The 21,429-nt window shown below is 41.2% G+C and overlaps 2 protein-coding genes and 1 long non-coding RNA gene across 6 annotated transcripts in view; 1 reads left to right on the top strand and 2 right to left on the bottom strand.

The window, feature by feature from the left end:
- snapc3 (small nuclear RNA activating complex, polypeptide 3) overlaps positions 1 to 21,429 on the top strand; it is a 36,420-nt gene that overhangs the window by 145 nt on the left and 14,846 nt on the right. The gene's annotated exons all lie outside the window — the stretch shown is intronic.
- Positions 1 to 21,429, bottom strand: part of LOC124868120 (tetratricopeptide repeat protein 39B-like) — a 28,185-nt gene that overhangs the window by 749 nt on the left and 6,007 nt on the right. Inside the window, exons 2-17 of one of the 3 annotated variants that reach the window (XM_047364948.1) lie at positions 18,359 to 18,421; positions 17,691 to 17,713; positions 15,409 to 15,513; positions 14,459 to 14,590; positions 11,777 to 11,853; positions 11,462 to 11,591; positions 9,855 to 9,960; positions 8,093 to 8,158; positions 7,877 to 7,985; positions 7,726 to 7,793; positions 2,762 to 2,821; positions 2,508 to 2,669; positions 2,326 to 2,417; positions 2,120 to 2,240; positions 1,927 to 2,038; positions 1,731 to 1,848 (exon numbers count right to left, since the gene is read on the bottom strand). In XM_047364948.1, the coding sequence (XP_047220904.1) occupies positions 1,731 to 1,848; positions 1,927 to 2,038; positions 2,120 to 2,240; positions 2,326 to 2,417; positions 2,508 to 2,669; positions 2,762 to 2,821; positions 7,726 to 7,793; positions 7,877 to 7,985; positions 8,093 to 8,158; positions 9,855 to 9,960; positions 11,462 to 11,591; positions 11,777 to 11,853; positions 14,459 to 14,590; positions 15,409 to 15,513; positions 17,691 to 17,713; positions 18,359 to 18,388 (1,511 nt within the window). In that variant the 5' untranslated portion in view covers positions 18,389 to 18,421. Of the gene's footprint in view, positions 1 to 1,730; positions 1,849 to 1,926; positions 2,039 to 2,119; positions 2,241 to 2,325; positions 2,418 to 2,507; positions 2,670 to 2,761; positions 2,822 to 7,725; positions 7,794 to 7,876; positions 7,986 to 8,092; positions 8,159 to 9,854; positions 9,961 to 11,461; positions 11,592 to 11,776; positions 11,854 to 14,458; positions 14,591 to 15,408; positions 15,514 to 17,690; positions 17,714 to 18,358; positions 18,480 to 21,429 lie in introns of those variants that run through there. The other 2 variants (XM_047364947.1, XM_047364949.1) reach the window with 2 other exon arrangements.
- On the bottom strand, positions 5,596 to 7,698 carry LOC124868123. The gene is made up of 3 exons (XR_007038246.1): positions 6,157 to 7,698; positions 5,760 to 6,080; positions 5,596 to 5,663 (listed from the first exon to the last, which is right to left on the bottom strand). It is a non-coding gene; the product is annotated as an uncharacterized LOC124868123 (long non-coding RNA).

The raw sequence follows: 21,429 nt of genomic DNA, 5'->3' as shown, positions 1-21,429 counted from the left end.
ACAGTACATGTGTACAGTACCTTTGATAAGTATTACTGTACCATCATTTAATGTTTTCCTTCCAAGCAGCCAGATTTTCTTGTAATCTTTTTATGTGGTTTGGGTCAAAGCTTTCTAGAGTTCATTAAGAGTTTTCATTTGAACTTCAGTGATTTTTCACTTACTGCTTGACTATGTTGAGGAGCAGGTTTTCATTATTTTACTGTCATGTACCCCAAACTCGCCAGACAACCGCTAAAGACCTCCCGGGCTGTGTTTGGTTTGATGGTGGAACTCCGGCCATGGACTAAGGATGATGTCGGGTGGTGGAGGGAGCACCTTGAGGATCTTCTTAATTTAGTCACTATACCCTCTGGGGAGGAGTCCATCACTATGGGAGCAGTCACCAAGGAATCCAGGGTTGGATTCACTCGTAGAGGTTTAGCTGATACCGCCTCTTTACAGATAAACTGGGCCTTAGGGTGCTATCTTTGTGTTACTGTGAAAGTTTGGACATTTTTTTGTGTAAATCTGTTTAATTCAGCAACATTTGGCCTAAAACTGTCTTAGTGTAGACCTCTTTGGGTTGGAGGGATCATTCTGCTTATCCCATGTTCCTGTCTGCTTATATGCTTTGAAGTTTGTTGCTCTGCAGGATACATGTGTGTGTTAGCTCAATGCCAAGACAGAAAGACATCAGCAATGACCTGAGAGAAGCTCATCAATCTGGGAAGGGTTAAAGGCCATTCACATACATAAAGGCAGTATAGTATCTACAGACCAGTGGCGATTGCTCTAAGACTGCAAGGGAAGTTCAGCTTCCCCTAAAATTTCAAAATATAAGTGATCAAATATATACTGTTGTGTGTACATGTCATTGACTAAATATGCGCTACAACGCGCTCAACTTTTGTTCAGAATCAGCTTCTTATCACTGGTAACGGCGCGGCTTTCCTCTCACTCATTCCCGCAGCTTCACAGTGCTTTAAACATTGAGCGAAGCAAAAATGCTGGGCTTTGTCCCGCCCATCGGACGCTCAGCGTCTCTGGGGATCTATGGGGCAGTGGGCTGGCCTCGGCTGGCCTGGACGCTCAGCTTCTGCATGATGCTTGGATGACCTGTCTGAGGCTGAATCCCTTCTTGATTGACAGCGAATCAGCGATCTTGAAATTGAGCTTCCCCTCCTTGAAAGACCAGCATCCGCCACTGCTACAGACAACAGAGAACTTAGCAAAGAACTAGCTTTAAACCAAATCTTTAAGCTCTTTGTTACACATTTTGTCCTATTTCTTTAATAAATCTATGAAAAATGCTGAAGGAAACAGATGTTAGCACCAAGCGGTTCCCAAAGAACATCTAGCTGAAAACTTATTTATGGTCAACTGAAGACTCATGGGTTTTTGTTGGATTACTTTTTATAATTTTCAAAGATAAGACTTTCTGTTACTGTTCATCTAATGGAAGTAGTTTTAAAGAACCAAAATGGGGTATTTTGTCCTGACCCTGAACACAAAACCGTTGTTTTTAAACCTCTTCAGAGTACTTTACATTTGGTATTAAAATGCACTGAATATAAATAACTGACACCAATACCATAAAACAGTTGGCTAAAACATATAAGAACCATCATCTTCAGTTATTTTTTTATACAAAACACCATGTAAATCAAAAGGTGAGAGATAAAAGTCTTTAATGAGAATTTCTCATGCAGCTGGTGGTGTTGTATGTTGCAGCAATGATGTGAACTCACTGGAAAATGACAAAATTGAAGCAAATCTCAGCCTGAATCTGGTGTCCCAGCTGCGTTAAACACAGGCCCTTCAGCATCTGCACGACACACAGGTCATCCATGTGGTACTCTGAGGGAGCTGCACATTACATGGACTTTTAGTTTTCATTTTCATCTTAAAGGTTTATATATTTTTTACTTATTTCTGTTGCTGCACCTAAATCATTCCTGAGCTGCTGTTCTGCATTCTCCAGAGTCGACAAGATGGCCTCAGTCAGCTCTGGCCTTTTGCCGACTACTGTGAAGCCGTTCCACACATACATCATTTCCTGCGAGAGATAAATTTGACTCATTGTAGTAAAGAAAACTGGCTTATAGTTTTTACTGAAAGGTCATGCACATGTTCTGACCAAAGCAGGCACCACAAGCTTCAGAGGGTTCGGGGAGGAGTATCTCTGGGCCTTCTTTGCAGCAAACTTCTCGGTGGGAATTGATTTTCCTGCTATTCTTAATCTGAGGCCATCCACCTGCCTACAAACCAAAATACATTTATTTCATTTCGAAATGTACAACCACAGAACAACAAAGGTGAGGCATTGTTCATTTCTTTACACACCTGAATAGTGCCACTACATTTTCTCCCAGCTTTGTTACTTCTTCCTCTGGAAGCATGCTTAAGATGGCAGCTTTCTGAAATACATATGTGGCCTACAAGAAAGCATCAACATTAAATTGTATGACCTGAAAGAACATATGATATATTGGCATCTCAAAGGTGGAAAAAGTCCCATAGGATACCTGGGACCACTTGTTCTCCTTGCAGAGCAGGTTGGCATATCGATACGCCTCGATCCAGTTTTGCTCAAAGGAGTATGCCCACATCAGCTCCCAGTAACACAGGTGGTGAATCTGACGCCACTCTTCCTGTGTTGCTATACATGCTACGAACTTCTCCTGAGCCTGCAGAGAGGGCCAAACTCCCTGAATATTAGTTTTCATTTACAACCCCATGTGTGGCATCAAGAGCACTCAATTAGACACTAAACACTTACAAATGTGAAGTTCCCTTTAAGTACAGCGATTCTGGCAGCGTAGAAGAGCATCAGGGCTCCCTGTGGAAAAGTACCTCTGATTCAGTCAAGTCAAGTTTATTTATATAGTGCTTTTCAGCAACAAGGCACTCAAAGCGCTGTACATGAGGAAAAACATTACAATGATACAGAAAATCAAACACAGAAAAACAAATCAAATGACACTAATAATCCTTGGGAGTTTACTGGTAAGAGCTGGTTCTAATCCAATCTTTCTAATAGAGGTAATTAGCTCATTAAGTCCTCTGTGGTAAGGAGTTCATCCTGTGCTAGAAGAAAAATGATAATATTAATCCTTGAGGTCACTGGTATGAGGCAGTTGTGGTCCCATCATTCAAATAAGCTGGGTCACTGGTATAAAACAGTTTTAGTCCAAACGTTTTAAATGCTAATAATGTTTGGCTGCCTCTGGTATGATATAGTTGTAATACAATCCTCTTCAGAAATTCTAAAATTCTCTGGTCATTGGTAAAAAGCTTTAGTCCAAATTTTCAAATACTAATAATATTTGGCCTTCACTGGTAATCCTTCTGAGAAATCTGAAAATCTATGAAAAGTAATGAAATCACACCTTTAGGTAGATGAGAAAAGAGACCACATTAGGTAACAAGAGGGGGAAAAGAAATCATACACCACTGTTGTATTGCTCTTGCATCTTATACTGCTCTATATTTACTCTCACTCACTTAAAACTGTGCACTTATATTTATATTATATTGTAGATATGTTTGTACTGTTTAATTTGTACTGTATTGCACCGACTACGCCAAAACAAATTCCTTGTATGTCCAAAAACGTACTTGGCAATAAAGCTTTTCTGATTCTGATTCTGATTCTGATTCTGATATTTCACACTTAATCCTTAGCAGGATACAGTTTGAGATTGCAAAAAAAACCTCAGCACAAAGAAGCAACATATATACAAAACAACATCATGCAAGGATCCGGTGTAGGTGATGTGAAGGGGTGCATATGTTTATCTTGAGCATGTGTGTGTGTGTGTGCATGTGAGTGTGTGCAATGTAAGTCCATGAAGCACCGTCACAGAGGCCATTGTCCTTAATGATACGATGGAAGGTTCATCAACCGACCACACAGTTCTGAGCAGGTCCACAGATGTCCTCAGTGTAGGGAGGGGGCAGAGGGAGCAGAGCGTCATGTTTACATAACTTCCAGGAGAAGTTGAAGATAGCCAGCCGTCAAGGCCATGCAGGGGAACCAGATTCAGAAAAACAACAATTATTTGGGTTAGGCTGACTCTTAATTTTCCATCAGCCTTGAGAGTCTCGCCGGTGGTTCTCAATGGCGAATCCAAACAGCCAAATACCAGGCCCTTTCCGCCAGATCCAAGCAAACAACTTTCTCCAAGATTTATCCCATTTCATCCCTGTGTCCAGGAACCGCAACCTGCCTCCGATCCTGTGCAAGGATCACATCCAGTCTGCGATTCAGCTCACGTAACATCTCAGTCTGAGTGTTGATCGCTCTGCAGATCCCTCATACATGCCAGGCAGCCTTACAATGGCCAGAACAGCTGCTGATGTTTTTCAAACTTCTCGATATGCCAGGTAACCGCCAACTCCAAAGAGCAAAAATCCTGTTATCAAACATCCAATTGTGTACACATCTTCAACATCCTCGACTGACAATATCGACAGACACACAATCCTCCACTTCTGGTAGGAGTCCATTGTGTATCCAGAGAAAATGTCCCGTCTGGACAAGAGGGTTCCCTTTCACCCCGTCTTCTCGTCGAGAAAATTTGATCAATTGCATTGAGAGACCAGCTGACCAAATCCATAACTCAGAATTTTGGAAGTTATACAAAAGGAGGCTCCAAAAAGACAGACGAGAAACAGAGCTGAAGCAGGACAGAAATGGGAGGGTGCAGGAGACAGAGAAAAGCGTCCTCCTCCACCGAGAGCAGAAAGAAAAAGTCCAGTTTAGTAATTAAAAACAATTAATTTAATAATGGGAAAAATGAAAGTCCCCTTGTTTGTCAATATAATCATGGTAAATACTAAGTACAACTGCTGCTAATGCATTGATTAACTAGTCCTCATGTGTATTAACACCTCTAAAAAAGCAAATGTTCGGGCAGCTTGCTGATCTGTGTTGGGGTCATCCATTTTGGTCGCACATTTTGACATGCGCAGCTCAACAGACGTCGCAGCTCTGACGTCACCAAGAGTGTAAAACCCAGAGGAGAAGAAGTTTCGTGGCCATTCCCCGCGTGTCTCACAGGACAGCACATTGGAGGCGCATATCTGGAGAGACAAAAGCTTGTAGGCGAACTTTTGCTCCACAAGGCCATCCCCAGAAGAACTTGAAAGCTGGAAATCTGTCTGATACGAGAAGATCAGAGGATTTATTCGCCGATCGAAGACCACGCCGACACCCGGCGCAGGTAAAAAACCTACAAAGGTTCTATTTCCAAGGAGATGAGTTTTTCCTCCTTGCGTATGCAGTCGACTAACGGTTCTTCATATTTTCCCCTCCTGAACGGATGAGAAGTTACCAGACAGCCCCCCCCCCCCCTTTTTCTTCAAAACCTGATCCATCCTCAACCGGTGGAGAGAAGAAATCCATGTCAAAGTAATTTCGTTCCTTTCATATTAAACCAGTAGTTAATCTGAGGTATTAACTTGTTGCATGCAATACTGATTGAAGTGTTTTATGCTGAGTGGTGTTTTGATTTGCTGCGCAAGCGCTGCTGAATCATGCGTGGTTAATGTTTTTGTCATTATTTTCGAAATAGCTCTGACCCACAAACAGAGAACACTCCGGAGAAAGAATGAAAAGTAATAAAGGTTGTTTATTTGGGAACAAAAGGAATAGGGAACGTAAACAGGCGAAACTCCAACTGTTGGGGAAAAGGGGAATAGAACTGGTAAATACAGGGAACACACGTAGATGGCAATAAACAAGAAATTTCGGGAAGGAAACATAAACGGCTTACTGAATGGATGTGGTCAGGTCACCAGGGATAGAGGGATTCAGGGTTTGGGTTGTTGAAGTCCAGTCTACTCAGTTGATCACTTGGTTGAGACTTAGCTTGGTGAAAAGGTGAGGTTGTTTCCTTGTGCTGATACTTGCGCTGGAGGCTGGACAGGTTACGCTTAGTTCTTGGTCCAGGAGATGAAGGTTGCAGGAAACTGCCAGCTTGGTCGAAGATTCAGACGAAAACGAAGTGCAGAACGAAATCCACAAAACCAGGAAACACTTAGCTCACAGAGTCTGTGGTTCAGAGACATAAACCCAAAAGGTCCTGGTACTTGGTCTGCAAAAACACATGAACAAAGTTAATCCAAAAACGAGAGACGAAGCATAGACTTTGCATTGGCTGAGCTTGTTACCACAGAAGGCAAACACTCTGGTGTCGAAGTACTGGCAGCCTCCTGCTTAAATACTCCACCAAGCAATCAGCAGGATAAGTCGCACCTGTCACCCAGTACACCTGAGAACTTCAGCACAGTCTGGAAACACTGAGACACAAGTTGCAAGCACAAAACACACAAACACAACCCACATCCCGACATCATCCCCCCCTCAACGGCAGCCCAGAAGAAGTGGAAGGTAAAGAGGCACGGTAATCGTCAATCAATGAAGGGTCACAAATACATGATCGGGACATGATCTTCAGGACCGTAACCCTCCCAGTCGACGAGGTACTGCCACCCACGGCCCCGTCGATGGGAGTCCACGATTCGTCGGACCGCATTCACTGGGTGCCCTTGACGGTCCAGGGTGGATGGTGGGGGTTTGGCCGGAGGGCACGAGTCACTAGAGACCACCGGCTTGAGTTGCGACACATGGAATGTAGGATGAACACGAAGAGTAGCAGGTAGACGAAGGCAAACAGCAGATGGACCAATCACAGACTCAATCTCGTAGGGGCAAATGAAACAAGGCGAGAGTTTCTTAGACATAGATTTTAGTGGTATGTCCCATGCTGACAACCATACCTTTTGCTCCGGCTGGTATTGCGGTGCCGGTCGGCGTCTTCAGTCAGCGAAGCGTTTGTTCTGGTCAGCAGTGCGATGTAGGGTCTGGATAGTGGTAGTCCAGATGGATTTACAGCGTTGAATGTGTTGATGAACCAATGAAACCCTGATATCCCTTTCGTCGGCAGCAAACAAAGGTGGTTGATAGCCGAGAGACACTTCAAAAGGGGAACGACCAGTTGCCGAGGAAACGTGGGAATTTAGGGCGTACTCAATCCAGGAGACACTTGGTTGAGACTTAATTGTGGTTGGTGAAAAGGTGAGGTTGTTTCCTTGTGCTGATACTTGCGCTGGAGGGTGGACAGGTTACGCTTAGTTCTTGGTCCAGGAGATGAAGGTTGCAGGAAACTGCCAGCTTGGTCGAAGATCCAGATGAAAACGAAGTACAGAACGAAATCCACAAAACGAAGTTTAACCAGGAAACACTTAGCTCACAGAGTCTGTGGTTCAGAGACATAAACCCAAAAGGTCCTGGTACTTGGTCTGCAAAAACACATGAACAAAGTTAATCCAAAAACAAGAGATGAAGCATAGACTTTGCATTGGCTGAGCTTGTTACCACAGAAGGCAAACACTCTGGCGTCAAAGTACTGGCAGCCTCCTGCTTAAATACTCCACCAAGTAATCAGCAGGATAAGTCGCACCTGTCCCCCAGCACACCTGAGAACTTCAGCACAGTCTGGAAACTCTGAGACACAAGTTGCAAGCACAAAGACACAAACACAACCCAGATCCCGACAGAATATTAATTAATCAATAATCATAATCCTTACATCTGGAACATACAGTTGTACATTAATATAATGCTAAAGGGTCAAGACATCAGCAATGCCCTTAGAGAAGCAACTGCTTCTGCCCCTCAGTCTGGGAAGGGTTAAATATATAAATATATCTTTTTCAGTAAGGTTCAGCAGTGCTTACGTTAGGGAACTTTTCAGCATATGGTTTTAGCAGCGCTTCAGCCTCAGGAAGGTTTCCTTCACCAGTACCTGAGGGAGCGCCAAGATCAATTTTAATGCATTGCCGTCTCCAATAATCTGAAATTATGCTTCACATAAAAAAGTTATCTTACCAAGTATCACACTCATGTAGAGGTGAAACATGAGCAGAGTCAAGGTGCTGAGGATGGAACGGAGGCTGTTGCTTGCTGCCCCCTCTCTCAGCTGTGACAGACCCAGTTCCTGCAAAACCATTTGTAAAAATGTATTCAAACCCTTTAACACACTAATATTGATATTTCATCAATACAAAGCAATGGTTCTGAACAGCACAGAGCGACGTTTCCTACCCTGTCTCCAGAGAAGCCCAGAAACTCCATGAGTCTGAGGACTCTGGACGGAAGCATGGACAGTATCTGATAATGGACAACACATAAAACTAGGTGGTTAGCTGACTTTATTTAAAGAATGCAGCTTTTTCTGTGGTATTTTAACAGTAATCATGAAATACTCTCAGTTTGGTGAATCAGGTAAAACTTCCCAAGGAGTAAATTTCAAACTGTGTTACTCATGTTACTCATTAGAAAATGACTGAACTTTGTGAAAGGTGAAGTGTGGCCACCTCTTTAAAGTCTGTGTGCAGCTTTTAATGTGCTCTTGACTTGACTAGTGGATGTGCATTAGGAACAGGGGTGTGAAATTCAGAGTGTTCTGCTGGGTTCTATTATTTCTGCCATACCGTCACTGTCTCGTCGTATTTTGTTTTCAGATAATTATTAGCCGAATGAATCAGAAAGTAGGCCATGCCACCAGTTTCACTTACATTTCCAGCATCGGACATCCTGGGGTGAGTGAGTCCAGCAGCACAGACAGAGCGTTTCAATAGGTTTGATTGAGATTTAGTGATGTTTTTATATAAAAATGATATTTGAGAAGCAATACTGTAGATGTTGTAGTAGTAGCGGTCTACATTCGTGCTGTGAGCTGCAGCGTTATGATGCAGAATGTTTAAACATGTCCAAATTATTTACTCTGGCTTAGGTGGTGATCAAATTATATATGCTAGTGTAAAATGTGTAGAAAGAGAATGCTGGTGCATTATTTACAAAAGGCTGCTAAAATAACATGCAGATATGCAGTAGCTTGAAGGGGGTATAAACAGCTACCCAGAACAACAATTGCAAATTTCAATGATCCAAATAAACTAAAAACACCAGAAGAAGCCAAGACCAATGCTGTTTTACTTGTTCTTACTTTCCCAAAGGTTGCTTTTGTTTTTGCATATGTGTCTATACACCTGTAATGAGACTTTGTTTCTGCTGCAAATCTGCTGTGCCTCTCAGTTATAAAAGTCTATTACCAAGGCAAAAACAACACACACTAAAAATAGTGGCAGAATGTGCCTTTTTCTGTGGAGATAAGAGGACATCTGTAAGGGTCAGATTAGAAAGATGTGGTTAGAGGGACAGAGGAACTTCTGACTGGTTCAGCTTATCAGCAGGAGGATATATCAGCACTGTTTGTTTTTAGTATATCAACTCACAGCTACGTAGTGCAGCAATACGGACATTTCTTGACTGAAGAAACAGTGTCAAGAAACACTGTCTTATGTAAACGTGACTAGATGTGGAAATGTGGGCTTGTTAGGATAGTTTTGAGCTGAGATGTTTTTGGACACTTGCATTTTACCTGGACCTGCTCTGTGTGGCTGTTAGCTTGATCTATTATTATTTCTTTAATCATAGATGAGTAAATGTGTGGATTCAAGTTTGCAGCCAGGAGCGGTATTTTCTGTTTGACTTTAGATAAACTTCAAAGGTAGTGGTGGTTCTTGTTAGACCAAACAATCTCTTTGTGAAGCAGCTCATTGCTACAGTATGTATCAACATTTTTGTTCCTCCCCTGCATATTGTACTATTTTCATTGTCTTCTTCTGTTTCTCTCCCTGCACTCCCCAGCTGCACATTTTATGAGCTTCGACTACTGACCGTCCCCTCATCTTAGCTAGATGGGGTAGCTGTCCCCTGCCCTGTCTAGTGTCTTGTTCCGTATTAAGTATTAAATTAAAAAGTTTAACAACACTACAAGAGTTTAGCTTTATTCGCGTCTTACCAAATTGAATGATCCGATGCCCATGTTGACGCCACCTCGAAAATGAATGTGTGTGCTCTTCTCTTTTTCTGCCTCTTCTGTAGCATTTTCCATGGCCTGGCAATTCCTAGTTTAGAGAGATAGGGTGTTAATATGAACTTCATACTCGTCATCTTCCGCTTATCTGAGACCGGGTCGCGGGGGCAGCAGTCTCAGCAGAGACACCCAGACTTCCCTCTCTCCATACACCTCCTCCAGCTCTTCTCGGGGGAGCCCAAGGCGTTCTCTGGCTCAGCTCTCTTTACAAAAAAGGACAGGTGCAGCATCTACATTGCTGCGGCAGCCGCACCGATCTGTCTGTCAATCTCTCGCTCTATTCTCCTCTCATTCATGAACAAGACCCCGAGATACCTAAACTCCTCCACTTAAGACAGGAACTCCCCTCTGACCTGGAGAGGGCAAGGCACCCTTTTACGGTCGAAATCCATGGACTCTGACTTGAAAAAGCTGATTATCATCCCCGCCATTTCGGACTCAGCTGCAAACTACCCATGTCCATGCTGTAGGTCTTGGCTGGAGGAAGTCAGCAGAAACATGTCATCCACGATAAGCAGGGACGAAATCCGCTGGTCCCCAAAATGGCCCCCCTCCCGCCCTGGCCTGTACCTACAAATCCTGTCCATAAAAGTTATGAACAGCACCGGTGACACATCGAACTTAACGCTGAACAGGTTGAACTTTATGGGGTCTGAGACCCCCATAAAACATTAAAGAGGTGCAGCAGCCATGACAGCCCCACAACATCCAGAGACCTGAGGTACTCAGGGTGGATCTCATCCACCCCCGAAGCCTTGCCACCATAGAGATTTATCAGTGACTTCAGCCTTGGTGATGAACAAGTCTGATGAACAAGTACTGCTTCCCCTTCTTGACGTGACAGATGGTTTGCCTGAATCGCTTTGTGGCCGACCAGTACAACTTCTCTATGGCGTCACTGAACTCTTCCCAGGTCCGCGTTTTGGGTCTTCAATTGCCTGGGTGGCAGCACGCTGCCTCAGACTCATTAGGATTCCTTCTTCAGCTTGACGGCATCCCTTACTGCCAGTGTCCACCACTGGGTTTGGGGAATAATGCCATGATAGGCTCCGCAGACCTTATGGCAACTGTTACGGGTGGCCATATTGACAATAGAGATAGTGAATATTGTCCACTCAGACTCAATGCCTCCCGCCTTGAATACATCCTTGACCAAGTGCTCCACCAGACGTTCCCAGCAGACTCTCACTACATTGTTGGGCCTACTGAGTCTGTCCAGCTTCTTCCTCTGCCAGCCAGTCCAACTGACCACCAGGTGGTGAACAGTGGACAGCTCAACCCCTCTCCTGACCCAAGTTTCCAAGACATGGGGCCGAAGGTTAGAAGACATGACTACAAAGTTGATCATTGACCTCAAGCCTAGGATGTCCTAGCACCAAGTGCACTAATGAACACCCTTATGCCTGAACATGGTATAAGTTATGGACAATAAGTGACTGACAGAGGTCCAACAACGAAACACCACTCAGAAATATGAACTTAACGTAACTAAAAATTGTTGTTTTTTTTTTTTTAGATTGTATTGTTATTACTTATAAATCAGATAACTGTTCCTCATTCCCATGCCTCCTTTGATAAAGCCGATTATGCTTTCATCCAGGAATGTTAGTGCTGCCTTCTGCATCAGGACCTCGGCGTAGCATAGCTCTGCATGCATCTCTTCTGTCAATAAGAGATGCAAAAAAATATATTAAAGCAATTTACAGTTAAAGAGGTGAACATTATGCTAGAAACCAGCAGAAATACTACAAAGGGGCCTTTTACTGAAACACGTTTAATTTTCTCTCAGAAATTAACATAATGTATTCATTAATAGACGTAGTCTGAGAACAAAGCTGTCCACTTACCTTCGGACAAATTGTCAACAGATTGTCCATACCAAAAGTTGGCCAAACTCTTTAATATTCCACTTTTTCTTCGAAATCTGAGTTGGGAAACAAGCTGTTGTAAAGCATCGCAAATATTTCACAGTAAAAATATTCTAAAATCAACTTTTGAAAGGCAGGCGGGTTTTTAATCAGGTAAATCTAAGCTTCACTTGAGATTTCTTTTAAACTACAAGACAAATAGTTTTCTCAATGAGACAAAGGTGTCATTCAATTTCAAATGTATTTAAGTTTTATCCTTTTTAAAACTACTTGTGTAGTTATTAAGCAGCTCAATTAGTTTTTTATTAGCTGATTTATTTACTTGGTTGCAGATTAAGTGTAATTAGATTTAATCTAGTTGTCCTGAACATCCTGGCTGCACAACTCATACACAGCAGAAAACCCCATCTTGCTCGCTGAAGGAAGTTGTGTAGCTCTTTTCTGTATTGGGTTCCAAAAATCTGATTTTACTGTGAGGATGAACCTGTCTTTTATAGGGATACTATCTGTGTGTTGGGACCCACAGCCATGGATTACAACATGCGGTACAAACTTTTCTGGAACTTTCAAAATAAATCGCATTAACCTACTTCCAGCCAGCAAAGAAAGGGGATAACAGCGGACTTCCCGTGATGTCGTTGGTTGTATAAAAATACCCCCTTTCCAATGAATCGCTCTCTTCCACGCCGGTCTCTAGACGACTGGGACAGGAGAGGCACAGCACGCCAATGTCTCTTTGCAGGCAAACAGACATAACTCTTCAAACTGGATCCAAGAGTGTCATACGATCACGATCATATTCAATAAGTTAAGTACGAATGAAGTGCTGTTTGTGTATCTGGTATTCATTTATGAACGGGGGTAATTAAGGTACAAGCATTGCTTGACTTTCTCTCTGAGGTCTACAGAATCAAACTGTGTTATAGAGAGTTCCCAGCAGAGACCCTGTCTCTACAACGCAGAGTGAAGCAGTTTTCCCGGTCTGCAGGAAGGACAACGAGACGCATCACCGTGGTAACGTGCAGTTCGGTCGGCGGACAGAGCGAGCCGCCCCACCCAACAGCTATGGAGATTAGCTGAAGCTAATCTTTTGTTCACAGTGGATGCCTTCTTCAAACTTCGTCGTCACCCGGACAACTTTTCCTCAGCACGGTTCAACTGAGAGGTTAGGGGTTTGGGCAGAGAGTGGTATAAGTAGTTTAGAATGAAATAATCTACACGTTCATTTTATGAAGTTTGGTTTTGTTTTTGTTAAACTCAGCTATCTTGGTGCTGTCAGGCTATTGTGTTCTGTGTTTGTGTGTTTTTTAACCCATTTTAACCCTTTTATTAACGGTATTTTGTGTGTTTGATTCTGGTGCTAAGCTGTAAGCTTCTTTTGTTAGCTTTAACTGCTAACAGCTAAGAACACGTGCTTGCAGCTAAAGATCATCTACCCAGAAAGGTTGTTAGTTTTCAATCCAGTAAATAATAGTTCCCTAAACATTATTTTACTAAACTTGATAACTAAGTAAACACCATTAAGCCCCATTTCTCCAGAAAGATTTCGCTCTTTTCCAAAATATTTCCTTAAATATTTTACCATTTCCTAAATATTTCTTTAAATATTATTTTAATAAATAAAGGCAGCTAATGAAACACCGTTGAGAATTAGTCATCCAGAAGGTTGGTTTTATTCAGCAGATCATTCTTTAAAACATTATTTTATTAAAATAATATTTTACCTGATCTTGCATTGTGAATGGTTGTCTAAATGTTGCTGATTATTGCTTAAGTTGGTTCTAAGACTAACTGAACTTCATTTCCAGATTCTTCAAGATAATCCTTGGTTCTCAAACATAAACATTGCATGGTAATGTTGCATCACTCTTTTGGTCATGATTTTCAATCATCTTTAATCAACTTGTTTATATTGTACATAGCCCATTAGTCTTCATTATTCTTTAATTCTGCTTGGTAGTTTAGTTGGATTGTTTTAGCAAAGTAAAGAGTTTGTTGATTGAAATATGTTTTACTTTGAGTTGACTTATTTTTGTTAATAAATTCTTGTATTTTAAGAAATTGCACACACATGGAATGAATTCACACAGAGTTTTGCTGTTCAATAATGTCAGAGTTTGGCTCATCCCTTTCAGTTTTGTCCTAATACCACCACCTTATTGGGCTGGTATTCACAGGACAACCCTTAACAGACCAAAATATTATTTAATAAAATATTAAAGTATTAATATGAAATATTAAATAATATATTCATAGTCACAACATGTGCGTGAAGAGGGAAACCCTGAACAACTAGTAACAGCAGTCTCCAGAAGGAGTCACTATAAAACCTATAAAAGACAGGTTCATTAACTGCTCCAGGTAGGCGGCTCTTCCAATGCACTCTGCTGATGGCAACAACATCTTTGTGCTGTTGATATTTGATTAATAATCTGTCAGATCCATCAACATTTTGCCTTTTCAGCATTGATGATCAGCATGAGAACCTTTATATTCTGCAAGAGTCAGATAAATCTTCCATCTGTAAGATAAATCTTCAGTCTTTTCCTTTATTTTATTAGTTGTATTATATTTTTACTAGATATACTAGCACCTTTGAATTAGAATATCATAGATTCATTTCAGTTACATGGGGAAAATGGTTTTCCAAGCCATTGCTACCTCTGGCAGGTGTGCAGAGTTTCCTTCAATGACGTCATGGCAACATCCATGTCCTTGGGGTCAAAGGTCATGGCAGCCTGCATCAGTAAGATGCTGCTGTAGCCCATAGCATGATACATGCTGTGACTCCTCCTAAAAGACAAAAATACAATGATTCAGTAAAATAAATCAAATGGGATTTTTAATTAAAAGTAGCGGTCGATGTTTTGATGTAACCACCGATGCAAAGTATTCTGTTAGCACTGAAGGCATTCAGACTGTTAAACATGTAAACAAACAAAAGTAAGTTTAGAATTCAATCTTCATCAAAACTGGGAATTACATCACGATGGTGGATCCAATACACAACTTTCATTCTGTACTTTGTGGTTACATTGGATTTAAAGAGCCAAGCAACACCTTTTGGTTATTTCCCTTTGAATAAAAAGAAAGATAGCTGAGTCCACTTGTTGTGACCACATGAAAGGGCAAGCTGCTGCAGAAACATTAAGTAGGCTCAGAGCTCTGTCCCCAAACTGTAGATGGATAAAAGTGCAGATTTCCCATGATGTGATTAACTTTTATTGTGTTTCTTGCCCTACAACATCTAAACAGTAAATGGCAGAATAATACTGTATTTTCATTAAGTGTTGCTGCTGAGGTGTATCTTCCAGGAGAACTCCTAAGTCTTAGACTTTACCTCAGCAAATGAGGATTTCTGGAACTGATGATCTGTAGATTACTGCAGCCTTTCTGTTCATTGTGAGAACTGGTTTAATTGATGGATTTTAAGTTTTTGTAGCTTCACTTGACAAATTTGAGGAATTTCCAAATCGACATTCACTCCAAACAGCTGATGGTCCAAAACACAGAAGGAATCCAAGATGTTCGGCTAGTAATCATACATATTTACTAAATGTTTTTTAAAGGTTCTAGATTCCAGCAGCTCTTCAGGAACATCAGTGACTTACCGTGTTTCTAATGAAGACAAAGCATCTGCAAACCTGTTGTTCAGAAACAGATGGAGGGCAGCGTTACATTCCTCCAGCGCCGTCTCCAAATCCAGTTCAAATGGGCTGAGTGGAAGAATGGCAAAGTAAAAATCTGAACTTTAAAAAACATGCAAAACATGCTTATGGCAGAACTGGAGTCTCCTGCATGACTCTTCCTGCACAAAAGTCTCATATACAGGTCCTTCTAAAAAAATTAGCATATTGTGATAAAGTTAATTATTTTCTATAATGTAATGATGAAAATTTAACATTCATATATTTTAGATTCATTGCACACTAACTGAAATATTTCAGGTCTTTTATTGTCTTAATATGGATGATTTTGGCATACAGCTCATGAAAACCCAAAATTAGCATATCATTAAAAGGGTCTCTAAACGAGCTATGAACCTAATCATCTGAATCAACGAGTTAACTCTAAACACCTGCAAAAGATTCCTGAGGCCTTTAAAACTCCCAGCCTGGTTCATCACTCCAAACCCCAATCATGGGTAAGACTGCCGACCTGACTGCTGTCCAGAAGGCCACTATTGACACCTTCAAGCAAGAGGGTAAGACACAGAAAGAAATTTCTGAACAAATAGGCTGTTCCCAGAGTGCTGTATCAAGGCACCTCAGTGGGAAGTCTGTGGGAAGGAAAAAGTGTGGCAGAAAACGCTGCACAACGAGAAGAGGTGACCGGACCCTGAGGAAGATTGTGGAGAAGGGCCGATTCCAGACCTTGGGGGACCTGCGGAAGCAGTGGACTGAGTCTGGAGTAGAAACATCCAGAGCCACCGTGCACAGGCGTGTGCAGGAAATGGGCTACAGGTGCCGCATTCCCCAGTGCTGGGCTACAGAGAAGCAGCACTGGACTGTTGCTCAGTGGTCCAAAGTACTTTTTTCGGATGAAAGCAAATTCTGCATGTCATTCGGAAATCAAGGTGCCAGAGTCTGGAGGAAGACTGGGGAGAAGGAAATGCCAAAATGCCAGAAGTCCAGTGTCAAGTACCCACAGTCAGTGATGGTCTGGGGTGCCGTGTCAGCTGCTGGTGTTGGTCCACTGTGTTTTATCAAGGGCAGGGTCAATGCAGCTAGCTATCAGGAGATTTTGGAGCACTTCATGCTTCCATCTGCTGAAAAGCTTTATGGAGATGAAGATTTCATTTTTCAGCACGACCTGGCACCTGCTCACAGTGCCAAAACCACTGGTAAATGGTTTACTGACCATGGTATCACTGTGCTCAATTGGCCTGCCAACTACCCTGACCTGAACCCCATAGAGAATCTGTGGGATATTGTGAAGAGAACGTTGAGAGACTCAAGACCCAACACTCTGGATGAGCTAAAGGCCGCTATCGAAGCATCCTGGGCCTCCATAAGACCTCAGCAGTGCCACAGGCTGATTGCCTCCATGCCACGCCGCATTGAAGCAGTCATTTCTGCAAAAGGATTCCCGACCAAGTATTGAGTGCATAACTGTACATGATTATTTGAAGGTTGACGTTTTTTTGTATTAAAAACACTTTTCTTTTATTGGTCGGATGAAATATGCTAATTTTGTGAGATAGGAATTTTGGGTTTTCATGAGCTGTATGCCACAATCATTTGTATTAAGACAATAAAAGACCTGAAATATTTCAGTTAGTGTGCAATGAATCTAAAATATATGAATGTTAAATTTTCATCATGACATTATGGAAAATAATGAACTTTATCACAATATGCTAATATTTTGAGAAGGACCTGTAGTCCATCCTTCATTTCCTTCGCTCTACTTTGACTCAAAGAACTCAGACTTTACTGTATTCTTATAAAAGTCTTGATCAATAATTGATGATCAAGGATCAGGCTGCTTTTCAGCCCTTTTTATTTTGCTGCCAGCAACCTGCTAAAAAAAATTACTCCCATTTCTTAAGTTCAAACCTGTTGAAAATATCTTTAGATGACATAACTTGAGAGACAGCAAAATCCAATTTTTGCTCCAGTAAGGTGATTGGCCAGCTATTGGCTGAAAACTGGTGACTAGACAGAAAATTAAAAGCAGCCAATTAGGGACATTTTAGAGGAAAATATAAATAAATTATTGCTGTTTTAATACCTTTCGCACAGCAGTGTTTGTTTTGGCACCTTGATTGGTTGATCTATGTGATAAAAATTATTCTTCATAATAAACATATCTCACCCAAATAACTATATTGATTTTTATGTGAGAGTTCACTAAAGGTAATGCAGATTTGGAGAACTTGAACTCTACTTACATCTCCTTCTCACTCATTTCCACCTAAAAACACACAAACAAACACACAGAAATAAGAGATTTAGTCACACCGATCAGTACATGGCATTTAGATGCAAGGGGGACTTTCCTGCAGATAGTGAATGAGTGAAGAGAGAATTTTCCAACCCTGATCCTAGGATGTCCCCACCCCTGCAGTGTTAGACGTTTCAATGGGAATGATCCAAATTATTGGACAGCTCATCATGAAGCTGAGGGAATAACAACTCACCTGGTGCTGCAGGTTTTGTTTCTAAAACCTGCAGCACCAGGAATATGAAGCTTTACATGGAAGCATTTTCTTCTTTCATTCATGGTTGTGTCAGAATATCACTGTTTGCAATCTTCTTTAAAAGTCCTTAAACAAGACGTGTTGACTGGGTTATGGTTTTTAGATCAAAATCATGCATTTATGGTCTTAGAGTTTTTCTGCAGCAAATAATACTGAAGGATCAACTTTTTCAATAAATATTTAAAATATCAAAAATTATGCTCATCCTGTTTTGAGATATTTGGCAAAAATAAAAATGATACAAATAATGACAAGTGATATTGTTGAATTTGTCCCCAACACCTTTCACATCAATGCCATCTGACGGATTTTTATAACATTTAGCCTGAAAGGAAAACAGAAGTTGCAACAAAACTCACCTCCTTGAATGCATCATTGTTCATCTCCATTTGGGCTCAGAACCTTATAAAACTACAGGGCACCTGTAGGGAAAAGAGATGGATGTCTTTCCCTGCCAAAACGCTGGTGAGAAAGACAAACAAGTTTGTCTCCAGCTTCTTATCATGATCTAAGGCGGGAGTGGCCTTCATTTAACACGCTCAGCCCAAACCACTGCTTTTTGTGAAAAGAAGGTCACAAGTTGGTTGGCTTCGTCCGTACAGCTCTCTTCAAACGAAAAATCAGCCTAAATATTAAAGGTTGGAGACATAAAATCTTAATGGAACATCATTAACTGGATGAAAGAGGGTGTTTATGAAGAGGACAGGGTTACAGTAAGAGTACATAAAAACTAACGATGTCCATAAAAAGGACTTTAAAAGAGAAAACCATGTATAAAATGACTGAACATGGATGATTTTGGACAAAACACAAACACACATAAATATTAGATTACTTCTATTTTTTTAAATTCAGTAGTTTACTTTCTGTAGTATTTTGTAAAATTGTCTTTGATCATAATTGGGTCAAACATTTTTGGGTTTCCTTTCACATGGTTTTCAAACGAGTTTGCTGAAATTTTGGCTCATTCCTCGTGACAGAACTGGTGTAACTGGTTCAGGTTAGTGGGCACCTTGCTCACATACATGACACATTTTCTATAGGACTGAGATCATTACTATGTGATGGAACGTTTTTTGTCACTAAGTCACTTTGTAACTAATTTATACACTTCCTGGCAAACAGAAATAATTTAGGTAATCCTAACTGGCCTAAAACAGGTAAAGTTCGTCAGATAGAGCGAAAATACATTTTTATAAATATCTGGTTTCACCTACGTATAGCCATTTAACTTTAATGAATTATGGTTTTTGTTGATGCAATTTTGGGGTCTCTGTGTTTAGTTGTACATTGCATTTTTTGTGTTTAATAGCTAGAGTTTAAAAATATGCAGCTAGCCAGTCAAAAAAATGGTAAAGTGTAAGAACTAATCAATGGAAAGCTGAAGGGAAATGCTTTACTATAACAAATTATGGGTCCTCAAAGAACAAATCCCCTGAGCGTTTACTGATGTTCCTCATCCTTAACACAGTCTGTGCTGCTTTGAGGTTGCCATTATTTCTGACTATCTGCTGGCATGTGATGCATCAGCCTAAACAATTATTTCCAGTGGGTTTTTTTATTCATCCTGCCGCACTGCCCTTTTACTTGAAAAAACATTCATTGACGCAACCTGCTGGAGCTTTCTGGTCAGAAAACAAGGAAGACAAGTTCATGCCTGGTTTCATTCTTCCTGGCAGTCCATCCATCAGATTGGTGGCATCACAAGGGTTTAACCTCAGTCAGGGGCCATGTGGGGATACGTTTCAAAAAGGCTTGTCAAACTAATCTGTGGTGTTAAGGTTTAGAAAAACCTTACTGCTACTCACTCCTGGGTTCTGCCTCTAGTCTTCATTTCTACTCATAGAATTGTATTAAAAAAATACATTTAACTTCTTAGTTTAATCATATATTGTGATACTAAATATGAGTATTGCAGCGACTTCAGGAGACAAACAAGCCACTGAGAGGCTGAAGTTGGGCCGTTCCTTGTCCGACGCGCTCTTCATAGAAAAACAAAATTCCACTATGGTCGAAAATAAATGCCTTTTAATTATGGTATTAAGGAAAAATTATCAATTTAGAATAACGTGTCCAAAAATATGACTTAACGAATACAAATCTCAAAGATCTCGATTGTTAGCGGTCAACAAAAAATACAGCGGCCCACACACCCCCTCTTCTCTCTCCTGACATTCAGGCAGGTGGGTTAATATGCCCAATCACCTGAACTCCGCCCATTTCCAGTTGACCCACGCATTAACAAACAAACAGCAACAAAAAATATAAACAACAATTCCAAATCCTAACAATTACACATCTTACAAAGCAGCCCAATTTCATTTATGGCTCCTACACACCAGCCCCTAATTATTAAGTAATCACATAATAATTAAACTCTTAAAATCAGTAGGAGACATTTAGATTAAACCTGTTAAAAAACTTAAGCTCATACAAAGTCTTTGTTTCACATATCTTTTTTTTTTTTTTTTAAATCAAAAGGTCTAGTCTGATCAGGATCCAATAAAAGTCCATGTCGGCCGGTTTGAGTCCCAGTTAACAGTCACTCTTCCATGCTCTTCATCTTGATCCATCCTCTGTTTCTTGAAGCAGGCAGAGTTTGGCTATTGGACGATCCAACACGCTGTTCTTTGTTTTGACACGCACCTGACGTACAAATCCTCTATCTGGAAAAGTTTCCAGAACTCTTCCCATTAGCCAAGAATTGCGAGGTGCTGTCCCATCCATAATAAGCACAATGTCTCCGGGGACAAGATTGCGCTTAGCTCCAAGCCATCTCTGACGTTCCTGTAGCTGAGGTATGTATTCTTTAACCCACCTTTTCCAGAACAAGTCAGACATATACTGAACTTGTCTCCATCGTCTTTGTGTATACACATTTGCCTGCTGGAAATTTCCAGGTGGTAATGATGGTTGAGTCTTCAAGAGTAGCAGATGATTCGGTGTCAAGGCTTCAAGGTCGTTAGGATCTGTGGAGGCTTTAGTAATTGGACGGCTATTAAGTATAGCTTCCACTTCACAGAAAACCATCTGAAGGCCTTCTTCATCTAGACGTTGCACATTTAAGGTGGAATTCAGGACCTTCCATATTGACCTGATCAGCCGCTCCCAGGATCCTCCATGATCTGCACCAGCAGGAGGATTAAATGTCCATTTTATTCCCTTCTGCAGGACACTGCTGATTTGTGACTGATTTCATTCTTGTATAGACGTTCTTAACTCATGCTCTGCTCCAATAAAGTTTGTCCCATTATCTGACCGAAACTCTTGGACTTGACCACGTCTTGCTATGAAACATCTGAGAGCGTTAATGAAGGAGTTTGTGTCCAATGAAGCTGCAACTTCAATATGTATAGCTCTTATTGCCAGGCAGGTAAAAATAACACCATACCTCTTCAGAATACTTCTTCTGCTTCTCACCTCAAAGGGT

The sequence above is a fragment of the Girardinichthys multiradiatus genome, chromosome 5 (genome assembly GCF_021462225.1).
Source record: "Girardinichthys multiradiatus isolate DD_20200921_A chromosome 5, DD_fGirMul_XY1, whole genome shotgun sequence".
Classification (NCBI taxonomy): Eukaryota; Metazoa; Chordata; class Actinopteri; order Cyprinodontiformes; family Goodeidae; genus Girardinichthys; species Girardinichthys multiradiatus.
This window is presented reverse-complemented; position numbering and strand designations above follow the sequence as displayed.